Raw genomic sequence first — 14,959 nt, forward strand, 5'->3', positions numbered from 1 at the left:
CAATTTTCGACATTGCCTTTCATTTTCGAACTTATTTTTTAGGATCCTTGTGAATAAAAATGTAAATATATTTATGTTATGGGTCTAAATACATTTTTTCCATGTAACTAACAATATGTAAGTTCAGGTTTGTTCAGTGATTCAGTTCACTGAATTCAGTATGTGTCCAGTTCAGGGAATGAGGGATCAGGTTTCCCCATTTTTATTCAAGTTGCATGCCCTGGGCAGGAACAATTATTAGCAAACATAGATTTTGTCGTTTGGTCAGCACACCCATACAGCACACCCATACGCCAAGATGATTTTGTCTTGTTTGGTCACCTGTGAACACCTATATTTTTACAGAACACCATGTATAAAATCTGAAAATTAGACTGGGGGAACAAACTGAGATGATATGACTTCTCAAAAATGGCACAGATATTCCACAAAAAAATGATAGCAACAAATGGCACCAAAATTGCAGTGCCAAGAAATATGCAGATCAACATAGCACCATTGGAATTCACATGTCACAATAACTAAGGAGCTTACATAACTGAGTTCACAAACCATAATTATTTTGCGGCTAACAAATACAACAGCTTCTAAGACACATTAGGAGCTGTTTAAAAACAACAATTTCATCACAACTCAGATTCACATATATCAATTACTCGACATCACTGTACTCACCATCATCAACAGGGATCATACTTCCACATTCATTTTCACTATCATATTGCCCTAAGGTATCATCATCTTCATTGTACAGGTCATGTTCTTCAACTTCCGGTTCCCGTTGCCTACGAATCTGATCAACTAGGGACGCCTCTACATTGATACCGTCTTCTTCATTGACTGGCTGTTCATCAATCGAACATCCTTCCTGAGCTTCAACTTGAGATATTTCCTGCTCATCATCTTGGTATGTCAGATCAACCCCTCCCTCTTGCATGTCTTCATTTTCCTCTTCATTCACATTCCACAAGTGCCGATGTGAAAATTTTTGAACAACTTTCCAGGGTTCACCATGCTTGTTATCATCCAAGTAGAAAACCTTTGTTGCCTGTGTTGCAAGGATGAAAGCATCATCCTTGTACCAACAACTGCCATGGCTGATGCTTTTGAAATATCCACCATTCTTCATCCTAGACTTCTTGCTACAGGTATCAAACCAATCACACTTGAATAACACCAGTGTCCTTTGGTTGCTAGCGTCGGAGTTGTATTGCAACTGTAATACTTCTTTCAGCTGACCATAAAAGTCTATGTCTTCTCCATTATGTGACCCCTCAACCATGACTCCACTATTCTGTGTTCGTCTACTGCTCTCACACTCCACGGTGTGATATCGGACACCATCGACAATACAACCTGAAAATATACGAAGTCTAAGATCTGGTAAACTCGCCAATGCATATAGGTCTTCGTTGATTTGTTCTCCATTCACAAACCTCCGGGTAGCAAGCTGCAGTAAAATATATATTAGCAAGATCTTTCCTAAACTGAAACTACTTAAATGATGACATGTTATCTCACAGCCAAAACTGAAAATATTTAAATAATGACATCATCTCATAGCCAAAACTGAAAATACTTAAATAATGACTCACGTATTTCCTAAACCATCCTGGAAATTCCTTAGCAAGGTTCCCCTCAACATTACGATTGCCAGCAGTTTCTAACTCCTTCCTATAAATCCTGCAAACAGGTGCATAATTCCCATGTGAGAGCTAAAATTTTATATGATAGACAAATTAAAATAGGTGCATTATTGAAGGACATACTCTATAAATGACTCGACCTCCTTAGTATTGTTGAGGACATACCAGACCATCCTGTCATAATCCTTCGCATCATATGTAAGCCTCGGTGCCCCCAACAGATTTGCTCCATGATGGAAAATAGATAAACCACATGTACTCCTAGGAACACGCTCTTTGTTCCTGCCCTCACGATTGTGCCTAGTGTCAACATCATCAAAATACCTTGAGCAAGCAGTCAAGCACTCATTTGCCATATATGCCTCTGCAATGGAGCCCTCAGGCCTTGCCATGTTCCTCACAAAATGTTTCAAGGTCAACAACCTACGTTCTACAGGGTACATCCATCCATATTGAACTGGACCTCTTAGGATTGCATCATCAATTAAGTGAATGCACAAGTGCTCCATCACATCAAAAAAGGCAGGCGGGAAAATTTTCTCAAGCTTGCACATTATTATTGGGATTTCACCTCTCATCCGGTTCAAGATATCTAACTTCAATTTCTTAGCACAAATTTGCTGGAAAAAGTTACCAAATTCAGCAATTGCTTCACATATTTCCTTATGCATGATTCCTCGGAGACCGACTGGTAATATTCTTTGGAGAAGGATATGACAATCGTGAGTTTTCAATGCTTGTACTTTGCATTCATCAACACTAACACACCTTGCTAAGTTGGAGGCATATCCATCTGGGAGTTTGACATTCTTTATAAAAGCACAGAAAGCACTTATCTGAGCTTTAGTCATCTTATATGGAGCGTGTGGAACAGAGTATGAATTCCCATTAGCCTTCAAGTGTAATTTTTTCCTTATACCCATATCTTCCAAATCAAGCCTCGCAGAAATAGAGTCCTTTGACTTGCCTGCGATGTCGAGCAATGTACCGAGAAGTGCTTCACATATATTTTTCTCAATATGCATAACATCAAGATTGTGGCGTAGCTTCAAAGTAGACCAATATGGCAAGTCCCATAGAATCGACCTACTCTTCCAGCATTGACCTTCTTGTACCCTCTTTCTCCTTTTGTTATTAGGATGGTTCCCAAGTCTTACATGTTCCACCCATGCCAATTATTGCATCAACTCATCCACAGTAAATTCTTCAGGCTGTGCACGATCTTCAGTCTGACCATCAAAATCTTTCTTTCTTCTCCAAATATGGTCCACTGGAAGAAAACGGCGATGGCCGATGTAGCAAATCTTGTTCCTAAGTCTTTTGAAGCAAGGATTTTTATCACAGCGAATACAAGCATAGTAACCTCTAGTTATTCTACCTGAAAGTGTGCTCAATGCCGGATAATCATGAATGCACCATATGACTGCAGCGTGAAGATCAAATTCTTTCCCGGTCAATGCATCCAAAGTAGGGACACCACTCCAGAGACTTAACAATTCTTCAACCAGCGGCTGCAGAAAGAGATCCATATCCTTTCCTGGGCACGACGGACCAGGAATAAGTAGGCACATCATGAAGTTGGATTGCTCCATACATTGCCATGGAGGAAAGTTGTAAGGGATAAGAAATACTGGCCACATGCTATATGAGGAGCTCATCTTCCCGAATGGATTAAACCCATCGGTAGCGAGGCCAAGTCGGATATTTTGTGGATCATTTGCAAACCATTCATACTTCCTATCAAAATCCTTCCATGCCTCACCATCAGCAGGATGGCTAAGCTCATTGTCCGCTGGTTTCCTCTTCAACTTGTGCCATTGTGCTTGAGCTGAAAGTTCTTTGGATCTAAACATCCTCTTCAACCTTGGAATCAAAGGAAAATGACTTAGAACCTTTTCTGGAATCTGCCTTCGATTATCTGCATCCTTCCATCTTGAAGCACCACATATTCGGACACACGTGTATTGACTCATATCCAAGTCCTAATGCACAAATAATATTCTTCGCTTCAGCATAAGATGCAGGGATAGAACAATTTGGAAATGCCGACCTTAACAAGTCTAATAGAGCACTGAATCCAACATTGCTGATTCTGTAAAATGAATTGATATGGAGCAACTTCGCCACAAAAGAAAACCTAGTATAGGGACTATCAGGGTGTAGCACCTGTTTCATCTCTTCTAATATGGTGGCAAACTTTGACTTCGTTCTTGGTCCATGATTTTGATCTGGGTACAGATCTTGTACCATACGGTACATTTGATCATCTTCTGGGTCATCTTGAGGCTCATCTTCTAGGACATCTTCAATCAAATGCTCAACATTGCAGCCAATATCTTCATTCAAATGCTCAACATTTTCAGTTATCATGACTACTGGTTCTCCTTCTCCATGATGTATCCACATAGTGTATGTGTTAGACATCCCGTAGATAAGTAAGTGATCCTCCACATCTCCTTTATGTTCATTTAACCGATTCAAACACTTACGACATGGGCATAATATCTCCTGATTGCCACTCAAATTTTCTGAAACAAAGTTCATGAACTCAGTGACCCCATCCTGATGCTCCTTGCTAAACAACCTACAATTCATCCAAGTTCTTTCCATCTGCAACAAATTGAAATAGACAGGCAAGGAATCAACAAGTGATCGTTGCCCAACTACTATTTGCCTATTTCTATCACTTCCAATCTATGGTTCCAATTCAATATATAAAACTAAAATATAAGTTTGTCTCATATGTACCTTTCCTTCCTAATCGAAGGGGATGGGGCAGTCTCTGGATCCCAGAGCTCCTGGGGGCGTTCCTAGTGGTTGAGCCTGTGAAGCCCGGCGGCCTGGAGCTGCAGCCAGGCGTCAAGCTCCTGGGGGCAGAGGCGGGGGCGGGCAACTGCCGTTGGCATCGGGATCCTGACGCCAGAGGCCTCCTACTGGTGGCGCCGGGCTCCTGGGGGCGTTCCCAACATTGTGCCCGTGAAGCCCAGCGGCCTGGAGCTGCAGCCAGCTAGCGTCGAGCTCATGGGGCGGGGCGGAGCTACTGCCGGCGGCGTGGGATCCAGCCGGCGGTGGCAGCCTCCGGCCGGCGGCGTCGGGCTCCAGCAGGCGCGGGCAAACCGGGGTGTTGTCGAGCTCCAGTAGGGCGCGTTGGGGACGGGGTGGGGCTGCTGCCGGCGCCGTGGGATCCAGCCGGCGGCGTCGGCTCCTGGGGCGCGATGGGGTAAGGGCGGCGGCGTCAGGCTTCTGGGGCGCGATGGGGAGAAGGGCGTCGCGTCTTTCGGAGACTTCTAGCCGTATGGCCTTACTAAATTTCACATGACCCCTATATCTCTAAAAAGTTTGGTGTTACCTCTATGTCATGCTTTTGCCTCTGTACTCTTCCATCCATATTCTGTTAAAAGATAACGGTACAAGAGCTCTGACAATTAGAATTCAGCAGGCGAAATGTCCATTGTGCCCCTATGAGTAAAATGCCCAGCTCGTAACCGGACCGAGCCGGCCACCTCCCATTCGTGTCCGTTGAAATCCCTCTGCCACTCTTTTCCCTATCGACGAACCCTAAGCGTCCGCCGCGCGCCCCAGATCTGCGTGGCCTTCTCCCTTTCACCGGGCGGGTGGGCTCCTCGCCCCGCGCGCCAGGCAGGCGGGCAGGCACGCAGCGCCGCGCCGCGCGGGCACGCCGTGCGTGCGTGGGGTCCTCGCGCCACGCGGGGAGCCAGGCACAAGCGGTGGATCCGCCCCGAGCTGGGGCTGGTCGCGCCCTCGCCCCGGCCGCCGTGCGAGCTGCCATCCTCTACTTCTTTGAGGTGTGTACTCCCTCCGTTCTCGTTCTCCGTTTTCGTTTATGTTGGGCGCGACGTCTCGGTACTACAACTGCTTAGTCTCGGTACCCGCCTCATTAATTGGCAATGTGGCTTGTGGTCATGCAGTGCTGCAACATGGCTTGCATTGATTAAGCTATCGATGCAACGTTTAAAGCTAGCGCTACCTGCAGATTTCCCCTTGTCTCTGCGCTCCACGCCTGGGCGCCTTAGAAGGCGCCTTAGAATCGAAAATGGAGGGAGTACACATCTAATTTATTCTCTAAGCATTGGTTTTGTTCTTGATGCGGGAGCAGTAATTTCTGTGGTACTAGACTAAGATGGGAGCAGTAATTTCTGTGGTACTAGACTAAGATGTGTTCCAAATGAACGTAGAAACAAAAAAACTGTTAGGATGCTCTTCTTGTAATTAATTTTAGATGGCATTCTAGATTGTTTCATTTACTTGAATGTACTGCAGAATTGTAATGTTCGGCTCTTTTATTCATCTGTAGGATGGACGAAAATAGTCAGTTCAATCTAGAAATTCGGATTGTTGATTCCAAAAGTCGTGGTAGGTGGTACTGTTTGGACAAAGTCGTAGATGCTGACTTCACCAATTTCAGAGATTTGATTAATGAAATTGTTGACAAGTTTCCTCCCTATTATGGAGACTTAGTGAAACTATTTTACACATGCATGGATACAAAGGGCCACATCCCAGTTTGCTGTGACCAAGATTTGGTTGAAATGTTTGGAAAACATAAAGGAAGATGGAAATTTGGGACCCACAGAGCTGAGAAAGAAGCTGAAGGAAACTCACAAAGTTGACATCACCTACAGGAAAGTGTACCTAGGTAAACTTCTTGCTATGGATAAAATTTATGGCCCTTGGAACAAAAGTTTTGACAACCTTTATAGATTTAAGGCTCAGATAGAGAAAAGCAGTCCTGGATCTTTTGTTGTAATTGATCACCAAACCATCGACAACAAAACAAGATTCAATAGGCTCTTTTTTGCTTTGAAACCCTGTGTTGATGGTTTCCTAAGAGGTTGTAGGCCATATCTTGTTGTAGATAGTACATTTTTGAATGGAAGGTTCAAAGGCCAGTTGTGCGTAGCTTGTGCAGTTGATGGGCATAACTGGATGTACCCAGTAGCTATTAGTGTCATTGACTCAGAAACGAATGAAAATTGGGTATGGTTCATGGAGAGGTTGAAGGAAGCTATAGGCACCCCTGTTGGCCTAACATTCAGCACTAATTGTGGGCAGGCAGTGATGAATGGGGTCAGTGAGGTTTTTCCACAAGCTGAACATAGAGAGTGTATGTACCACCTAGTTCAGAATTTCAAGAAGAGGTACAGTGGTGAGATTTTTTATAAACATTTGTGGCAATCTGCATATTCTTGGAACCCTTACATGTTTGAGAAACATTATCAAGCAATGGCTGCACACAATCCAGAGTCAATGAAATATCTTCAGGAAACTCACAAGAAACTGTGGACCAGGAGCCAGTTTTCCACCCTGTCAAAGGTGGATTATATTACCAATAACTTGGCTGAGGCCTTCAACAAATGGGTAAGCAATAAGTTCAATTTTAGATCACTTTGTGTTGCAATAGATCTTTTGCATTAATTGCTAACCATTGATTGCTATATTCGCAGGTAAAGGAGCACAAGAGCAAGCACCTGGATGACCTGATGGATACAATTAGACAGATGATCTTGATTAAATGGAATCAAAGGAAAAGGATTGTCCAAAAATTTGAAGGCAAGATTTTGCCTCATATAGTCCAAAAGTTGAGGGACGACAGTTACAACCTTGACATTGAAGTGATTACAAGCTCACCTGATGGCATTGCTGAAATTTGTGCTAAGGAGCGTGAGGCCACTGCATACAGGTTTGTAGTCAACTTAGTTGAGAGGACATGCATCTGCAGAGCTTGGCAAGGGTCAGGAATACCATGCAAATATGCCATTGCCTACATCACATCAATTTCTGGGGCTCACTTAGAAGGCTATATCGATGAGTATTACTCAGTTGAGAAATTCAGAGTTGCATATGAAGGTTCTATCCCTAGTATTCTAGACAAGTCCATGTGGCCCAAAGCCGCACATGGCTTCTTCATGCATCCTCCAATGCTCAAGTCAACTGCTAGAGGAAGGAGAAAGAATAGGATGAAGTCAGCTTTGGAGGGAGGTAGTACCAGCAAGAAGAGAACGAAGTGCCCAATATGCCATGACTTTGGGCACCACTGGTACAAATGTAAGAATGGGAACCCAGAAGATATAGCTGCAATGGAGGCTGTGAGGTAAACTTCATATACATTACTTCACTTTACCTCTCTAGCTTTAATAACTACACCTGTATATCAAATAAATTTTTTATTTCAGGGGTCCACCAAAGAAAAAGCTCAAGAAAGCAACTACTTGTAACACAGAGAGTATTGTTGTGCCCACTCCTGCTTCAGGGATGGTCTTCCCACACAATGAGGCAGTGGCCAATGCTACCCACAAGACAAGGAAGAGAAAATCATCTACAAAAACAGGTGTCACAAAAAAAAGGGGCCAGCAACCACTACTTCAACAAGTACTGCCGATACTAGGTCTACCAGGTGTGGGCTTAATCTGTTCTTGCTTTTCACTACTTTGTCCTTTACAATCACCTCACCGATACATGTTTCTTACTTTGTATACAAAATCCGGAACTAGATCCAATGACCCTCTTCCTGTCCAAGTGGTGTACCCTGCACCTCTTCTTCGTGACATTGGGTGCCCTGAAGTCATAGAACAGACAGTGCATACACCAAGGAAGAAATGTGCCGTCAAGAAAAAGCTTACACCAAGGAGGGCTCCAGTTGTAGTACCCAGCCCATCCAGTCCAGCTTCAAATACCAGAAGCAAGAAGCAACTTCAGCTTGAATAAAGTGTGATTCCTCAGTGTTATTTTGAGAGTACTTTTATAAGTTTCTTTTGGCATGCACAGTGCTTATGGTCTGGAGGAACTATTTCTTTTGTTATGATGTCTCATGCCATGGTCATGTTCTTTAAGACACTTCTGGCTTGCATACCTAGTACTTATGTTAGTGACATGTTGGTTGGCTTGTATACCTAGTACTTATGTTAGTGACATGTTGGTGAAATGAACAAGTATTTGGTATGGCCTTATTGCTGTTATATTTGAAACTCTTAAAAAAATAGCACAATAGGAGAGGCTCATCTTCCTCACGGACTCATCATGATTGCTGTTATGCGTTTTTTATTTTTAATTTAATTCCATTGTTTTCCTTATTTTCCATTGCCTCTGAAATTAAATAAATAAAATCAAAACAACCTGGTTTGGCTCCCTCACGTGAGACCCTAAGTACTGGGCACAGACCTTGTGCCTCACAGACATGTGGGCCTCTTCCCTCCCTGTACAGTAGCTCTCTCATCTAAGCTAAGGGCAAAATAGTCTTTTTGCAACTCCGTTAGCCTCCGTTACATGCCATTCCGTTCAAAAGGGTACAAAGGTGAAAAGAATTTGGTGGCAGGACATAGAGGTAACACCAAACTTTTTAGGGTATAGGGGTCAAGTGAAATTTATATAAGGGCATACGGGTAAAAGTCTCCCCAGATAAATGTCCGCCGGAAAGAGTAAATAAAAAGTAATTGAGAATATACGCATCTAGAGATGAATGGCTTAGTTGTTTGTCCAGTGCTTGTTAAGTTACAGGGCGTGGGTTCGATCCCCTTGCCGCCCATGTTTTTAATCTTTTCCAGTTAATATTTTACCTGCTCACGTGGCTGTGCCAAGATGTCCTTTTAAAAAATGATTTTTAATTTATGGCGATCATATTCCATCACTTTCGTCATGAGCTATTGTCACAAAGGTCGAGAAAGTCACATGGTGACTGTTCACAACCGCTTGTCATCTAAAGAAAAATTGTCATAAACACATCTTTCTATGACTAAAAAGTGTTTTGTTATATGAAAATTGTCATAGAAGGCCTAATCTCTTGTAGCGAGAGCTGAGTATTGCTTGTGTTTCACACTACCTTCATCCATATTTATCTTACCCCTGCTTATGCATCTAAATATTCCATTGAGATTAGTTCATCCTGCCTATCTAAACAATTTAGTTGCCGTCTTCCCTACGGAAATATAAATGACACGTCAGAATATTCTCTTGGTAAAATGCTACAATGGTGATTCCTTCTGCTCGCGGAATGATTCGTAGTTCATGATAGTTTGGTTTCCAATAATTGATATATGAAATGTCGAGGCAACGTTGGCTTTCTAATGCCATTACCGGAACCAGGCTGAACGACCCTATATCTGAAGTAGATGTTACGAAATACCAACAATTAGCTCATGTGATAAAGAATCAAAGAAAAGGAAAATATTGTTGAAAGTCAAGCATATTGTGAAGAGAAACAATAAACAAGTGTTCATGCAATGACAAATAAGTGGTTTGTATCCTTGGCTTGACACAAAGTGAGAAATTTACAATCAAAAGTATGATTGCAAAGCAAAGGACAAGCATATTACAAGGAACAATAGAAACAAGTGTTCATGCGTTGATTCAATGATAGTTTCTAATCATGGCTTGAAAGATTGAGGAAGTTCTTTGTCCAAAAGGATCAAAGGTTCATGATCTCAACATAAAGACAAAGAAATAAAGACATGAGAATGAAAAGTGGAATTCATTGTTGATGTGCAAAACTTAACCCAATGTGGTAAGGGTAAGGGCATGTACAACGGGGAGTCGACACCCGTCGACATACAACCCTTTTTTTGCAAAAAGCCCCTCGGTCGGGCGAGCAGACGGCTTCCTCGTCGCCTCGCGAGACGACGACGGAGGCTCGTGCTCCGAGGGCCAGGGGATAGCTCGGAGCACATTGTACGCCATTGCTCCATCTCGACGATGCCCCACTCGGATCTGCTGCTCCCACTTTCGCGCGCTCGAAATCCATGGATGACCGCGGCCACGACGGCGCTGGGGCAGGAAGACCGCGGCTGCGGCGCCACCGAACGCCGGTCGCCACACCTTGCCAAGGAGCGCGAGGCCGTGCTAGAGGGGGGCCGCGACCCGCAGCTGGAGATGCCGCACGACCAGGCCTGGGCCGCTGCCGTCGAAGACGGCGGCGCCGAGGAGGAGAGCAATGCAGGGCAGAGGCAGCGAAAGGAGGTGCAGAGCACGCTCGATGAGCAGGCCGCCGGCGGGGGCCTGCGTCGGGAGGCGCAGGAGGAGCCCCAGATCGACGGCGACGAGCGGGCGAACCCGCAGCCGGGGGAGGAGGGCGAGCAGCAGCATGAGCCGGAGGAGGGGCGCAGCCGCAACGAGCAGAATAGGGACGGCGGCGACGGTGACAAGCTAGCAAAGTTAGTAATTGTTGTATGTTCATGATTTTGTGCAATCCATAGTAAAATAAATATAGGTCCAAATGATCTCAAACTTATTTCGTTGGATCTGTCTTGTGATGTTTTACATTTAAAAAATATGAATACCCATGTTACTGTCCTCTATTTTTATCTATAGATTTATTTGTGCTAGGGTGTTTAAATGTATATTAAATTATACGGTTGATTCGATTCATGTCATTACAATTTTTCAAGTTCTCTGATCTACCACTACAATTCATCTATTCCAAACGATGCCATTATAATTCTTATGTTCTTTAAGGTATGCCATTTTATACGTATTTGATACTCTTGGACCCACCCGCAGACCAACAAATTTTTGTATCACCTGAAATGCCCTTCTACAACTGACTAATCTGTGGGCCCGACATGTCATCTTCTTCCTCCTTCCTTTCTTCCCCAACCCATCCTCGCCGATTCGCTGTGCCATCGCCAGCGCCGCGCTCCCGGGTAGCACGGCGGCAAGCAGCACAGCCACACCACCGAGGCACCGGTGCCGCCGAGCTTCACGTCTGGCACGCCGCCTTCGCGGCCACAAACAGCCGGCGATGAAGCCGTTGTCGTCCCCAACATCGCAGCACGCCGGAGCTCGCTGGAGCTCAATTCGCGGCAGCCGGAGCTTGCTGGAGCTCGATTTGCGGCAGCTGGAGCTCAAATGCTCAATTCGCGACAGCCGGAGCTCGATTCGCGGCAGTCGGAGCTCAGCCAACCAGCCGCATGTCCCCATGTGCTTGCTCAGCTACCGCCCGCACACTCGCCAGAGAAGGCGGACGCCATGTGTTCCCGGAGTAGGAGCCTGCACACGAGGATGGATCTTGGCGCAGGGGAGTTGACGGAGGGTGGCAAGAGAATCTGGGCAGAGGGTAGTCGGCGGAGTGCAGGTGCGACGACGAGGTTGCGGATGCCGGATGGGGTCAAAGCAATAGCCGGCGAGGTTGGTGATGGACAGGCCGATTGGAGAAGGAAGGACGAAGAAGATACATGAGGCCCGCATGTCAGCAAGTGGAGAAAGGAGAGGCAACGGGATATTTTGGACCATACAAAAATATGGAGGTCCGTAAGTAGACCCAAAAGCATCAAAGACGTACAAAATGGCATATCTCTAGTAGAGAAATAATTATAATGGTATGCCTCCAAATAGCTGAATTGTAGTAGCAGATCACATAACTTGAAAAATCGTAATGGCATAGATCAAATTAACCCTAAATTATATATTGATCCAACAAAATGTGAAACAAAGTTTGTTAGACTCCTTTTTATATTTACATTTCAAAAGTGTAACCTTTACTCTTGAGAAGTGTTTATTTTCTATTTTTCTAATGTATTTCTTACTTACTGCTTGAAAATCAAGAAATATCTAGTAAATTGCTGAAAAATGATATAATGGCAAAAACCAATTTTTCATCTTTTTTCTTTGTGTAGAATATGAGAAAAATAAGTTTGCTATGTTTTCTATTAGTTTATATGCCTTTTATGATTTAATGTATAGGCGGCTTAAAAATTGCTACAAAAAGCCATGCGAATTAATGTTTATATACGTTTTATGATTTAATATGTTTTATATATAAGATTCATGCGCATTATTTGAATGTATTATGCATTTGCTCATCTAGAAACAAAATGGCTACAAAGATCAATTTTGCACTAGATCACCATGAGTTTGTGTGTCAAAGGATGAATTAATCACCCTGCAAACAGCCAAACAGATAGTCCATTGTACAAGCTGTCTGTTCAATTGTCTATTTGTGATAAAAAGACAGTAGCTGCCTGCACTGTTGTACTTGCCCTAAGTGGTGAAGAAACCAACCGAGATGACTAGTGCGAGGGACTAAGCAAGCTTTGGTGAAGCGACGGCGTACCATGTGTGAATTGCTAGGTGAAGTTGCTAGTATCCGTGGGGTTTTTGAAATATCATATATAAGCCTTATTGGGAGATGCAATGCAATGCATCAAATACTTTATAGATTGACTTAAGGTTCCAAGGACAGATTTTGCTAATGTGTTGGGAATTCTAAGTCACTAACTCAAGCGTGGATTTGCTCAAAGAGAAGATGTAATGTTGAAGTCTCAAGGTTGACAAAGTCAAAGTATGGCAAGACCGAAGTGATTCAAGAGGGATGTCGTATTATCAAGAGCATAGGTATGCCGTACTATCAAGAGGGATGCAACGTTGGTTGTTTGACATGGTCAAAAGTTCTCATAGGTCACCCAAGTGAGAACTCTAAGAGAAAACCTTGTAAAACTAACTCTAAGATACTTGGATGATCAAGTCTTGGTTTGGTGGACCAAGTGAAGCTTGTTAACTGGGGTTTAGTGTTCTCTGGCCGACCGGTCCGGGTGTCTAATGGCTAGTTCTTGAATAGACCAGTTTGACTGGTCTAGGGAACCGGTCTGACCGGTCTGCTCTGATAATTCAAACGGCTAGTTTTTGGAAGTTAGATATTTATACCCCTTGGCCCTCTCTTGCGGGGGCTGCTGGTTCCCTGGCATTCCTGTGCTTTCTAAAGCCTTTCTCTTAACCAGCTAGCTCTCCCCCAACACTCTTTGTGAGTTGATTCAACTAGATTGCATATCCTTTGGTTGGGTTGTGAGATTGTGTGTGTGTGTGAGTAAAGTGAGCATTGTGAGAGCTCTATTTCGAGCTACAGTGAGCAACCATAGCTTGAGCACTCTTGGTTCCATCAAAGATTTCAATTTGCATTTGTTACTCTTGGACCTAGACGGCTAGGCATCGCCAGCTAGCTCCCAATGGTGTGGTGAGCAGCGGCAAGTTTGTGCGGACGTGATCTTGCCCCTTTGGTGGAAAGGATCGTGATAGTGGAAAGGAGTGGTTGAAAAAGACCCAACTCAAGGGACCGAGTTGAAAGAGACTCATACCCTACGAGTTCCTTAACGGAGACGTAGGATTCATGTTGGTGAATTTGAACTTCGGGAAACAAATCATTGTGTCTCCATCTTGGTTTGCCTCACTACTCGTGTCTCTAGCTTTACTTAGTACTTCCGCTAGATCTACTTGGTTGTGTTATTTCTGGATGTACAGGGACTAGAAATATACTTGATATCATCAGCAGAGGCACTACACCAAGTTACATTTGTGTTAGAGCTTAAGGAGGGGAGAAACTCTGATTTTGGGCAGGTTCTGCATAGGACCGGTCTCACCGGTTTCCTGTTGTTATCAACCACTAAATCATGGACAGATCAGACCGGTATGCCTGATCGGTCTGACCGGTCAGTGTGCTGACAGCTTGGTTTGAGTTTGTAAATTGCAGAATGTAAGAGACGCCTATCCCCCCCCCCCTATTTTGGCTCCTGTCCTTAGAAAGTGTGTCGTTGTGTTCACAGACGACGTACTTATCGACAACAAAATTTTTGATGAATATGTGAAGCATGTCCCAAATGGTGTTTGACATCTTGAAGGAACACGTTTTTAAAATAAGATTGTCCGATTGTTCTTTTGCCTAATTACAACTGGAGTATTTAGGCCATGTGATTAGTGCATAAGAGGTGGCAACTGACCCTGGAAAAATTAAGGAAGACCCAAATTGATCTACTCCTTCGATTAAAGAATTAAAAAGCTTCATTGGCCTTGTTGGCTATTAGAGGTCTATTCATCATTTTGCCATGATAGCAAAAGCTCTGACCAAAATTCTACAGGACAAATGTTATGTGGATAGACATTAACGAGTTGTCATTTCAGGCATTGAAGAAAGCTTTAGCCACTGCCCCTGTATTGACACTTCCTAATTTTCGAAAATGCTTCTTTTGATAAAAGTATTGGAATAGTCTTACAGCAAGATAGCCATCCTATTGCTTATGTCAGCAAGGCTTTGGGTCCTAAGAATCAAGGCTTATCAACTTATGAGAAAGAGAGCCTGGCTATTCTTATGCAAGTAGATAAGTAGAGCCTAGAGATCCTTATCTCCAACCTGTTGAATTTTTCATTCAGCCTGATAAAAGAAGGTTAGTCCACTTGATCAGAGACTAACTCACATTTGCTGCAAAAAGCTTTGAGAAAATTGCTGGGCCTCCAATATAAAATCTATTATAAGAAAGGGTCGTCAAATAATGCAGCTGATGCACTATGCACTGTAGTTTCTCATGACCCTTCTT

The 14,959-nt window shown here is 43.7% G+C and overlaps 2 protein-coding genes across 6 annotated transcripts; one reads left to right on the forward strand and one right to left on the reverse strand.

Annotated features, from left to right (window-relative positions):
* Positions 1–439: 439 nt before the first annotated feature.
* LOC120660203 lies at positions 440–4,949 on the reverse strand. 2 transcript variants are annotated; one of them, XM_039938611.1, is made up of 4 exons: positions 4,395–4,949; positions 1,770–4,256; positions 1,596–1,683; positions 440–1,450 (listed from the first exon to the last, which is right to left on the reverse strand). In XM_039938611.1, exons 2-4 carry the CDS (start codon positions 2,669–2,671, stop codon positions 653–655), a joined length of 1,788 nt encoding a protein of 595 aa, XP_039794545.1. In that variant the 5' UTR covers positions 2,672–4,256; positions 4,395–4,949; the 3' UTR covers positions 440–652. The 2 variants fall into 2 exon arrangements, with proteins under 2 accessions (XP_039794545.1, XP_039794546.1); XM_039938612.1 differs by having other exon boundaries at positions 1,812–4,256; positions 4,395–4,900.
* A 212-nt stretch (positions 4,950–5,161) lies between these two features.
* Positions 5,162–8,652, forward strand: LOC120660204. 4 transcript variants are annotated; one of them, XM_039938614.1, is made up of 5 exons: positions 5,162–5,452; positions 5,962–7,025; positions 7,112–7,758; positions 7,841–8,061; positions 8,147–8,652. In XM_039938614.1, exons 2-5 carry the CDS (start codon positions 6,318–6,320, stop codon positions 8,233–8,235), a joined length of 1,665 nt encoding a protein of 554 aa, XP_039794548.1. In that variant the 5' UTR covers positions 5,162–5,452; positions 5,962–6,317; the 3' UTR covers positions 8,236–8,652. The 4 variants fall into 4 exon arrangements, with proteins under 4 accessions (XP_039794548.1, XP_039794550.1, XP_039794549.1 ...); XM_039938616.1 differs by having other exon boundaries at positions 5,962–6,303; positions 6,720–7,025; positions 7,841–8,652; XM_039938615.1 differs by having other exon boundaries at positions 8,159–8,297.
* The last annotated feature ends 6,307 nt before the right edge of the window (positions 8,653–14,959 follow it).

Source organism: Panicum virgatum, chromosome 2N (genome assembly GCF_016808335.1).
Source record: "Panicum virgatum strain AP13 chromosome 2N, P.virgatum_v5, whole genome shotgun sequence".
Lineage (NCBI taxonomy): Eukaryota > Viridiplantae > Streptophyta > Magnoliopsida > Poales > Poaceae > Panicum > Panicum virgatum.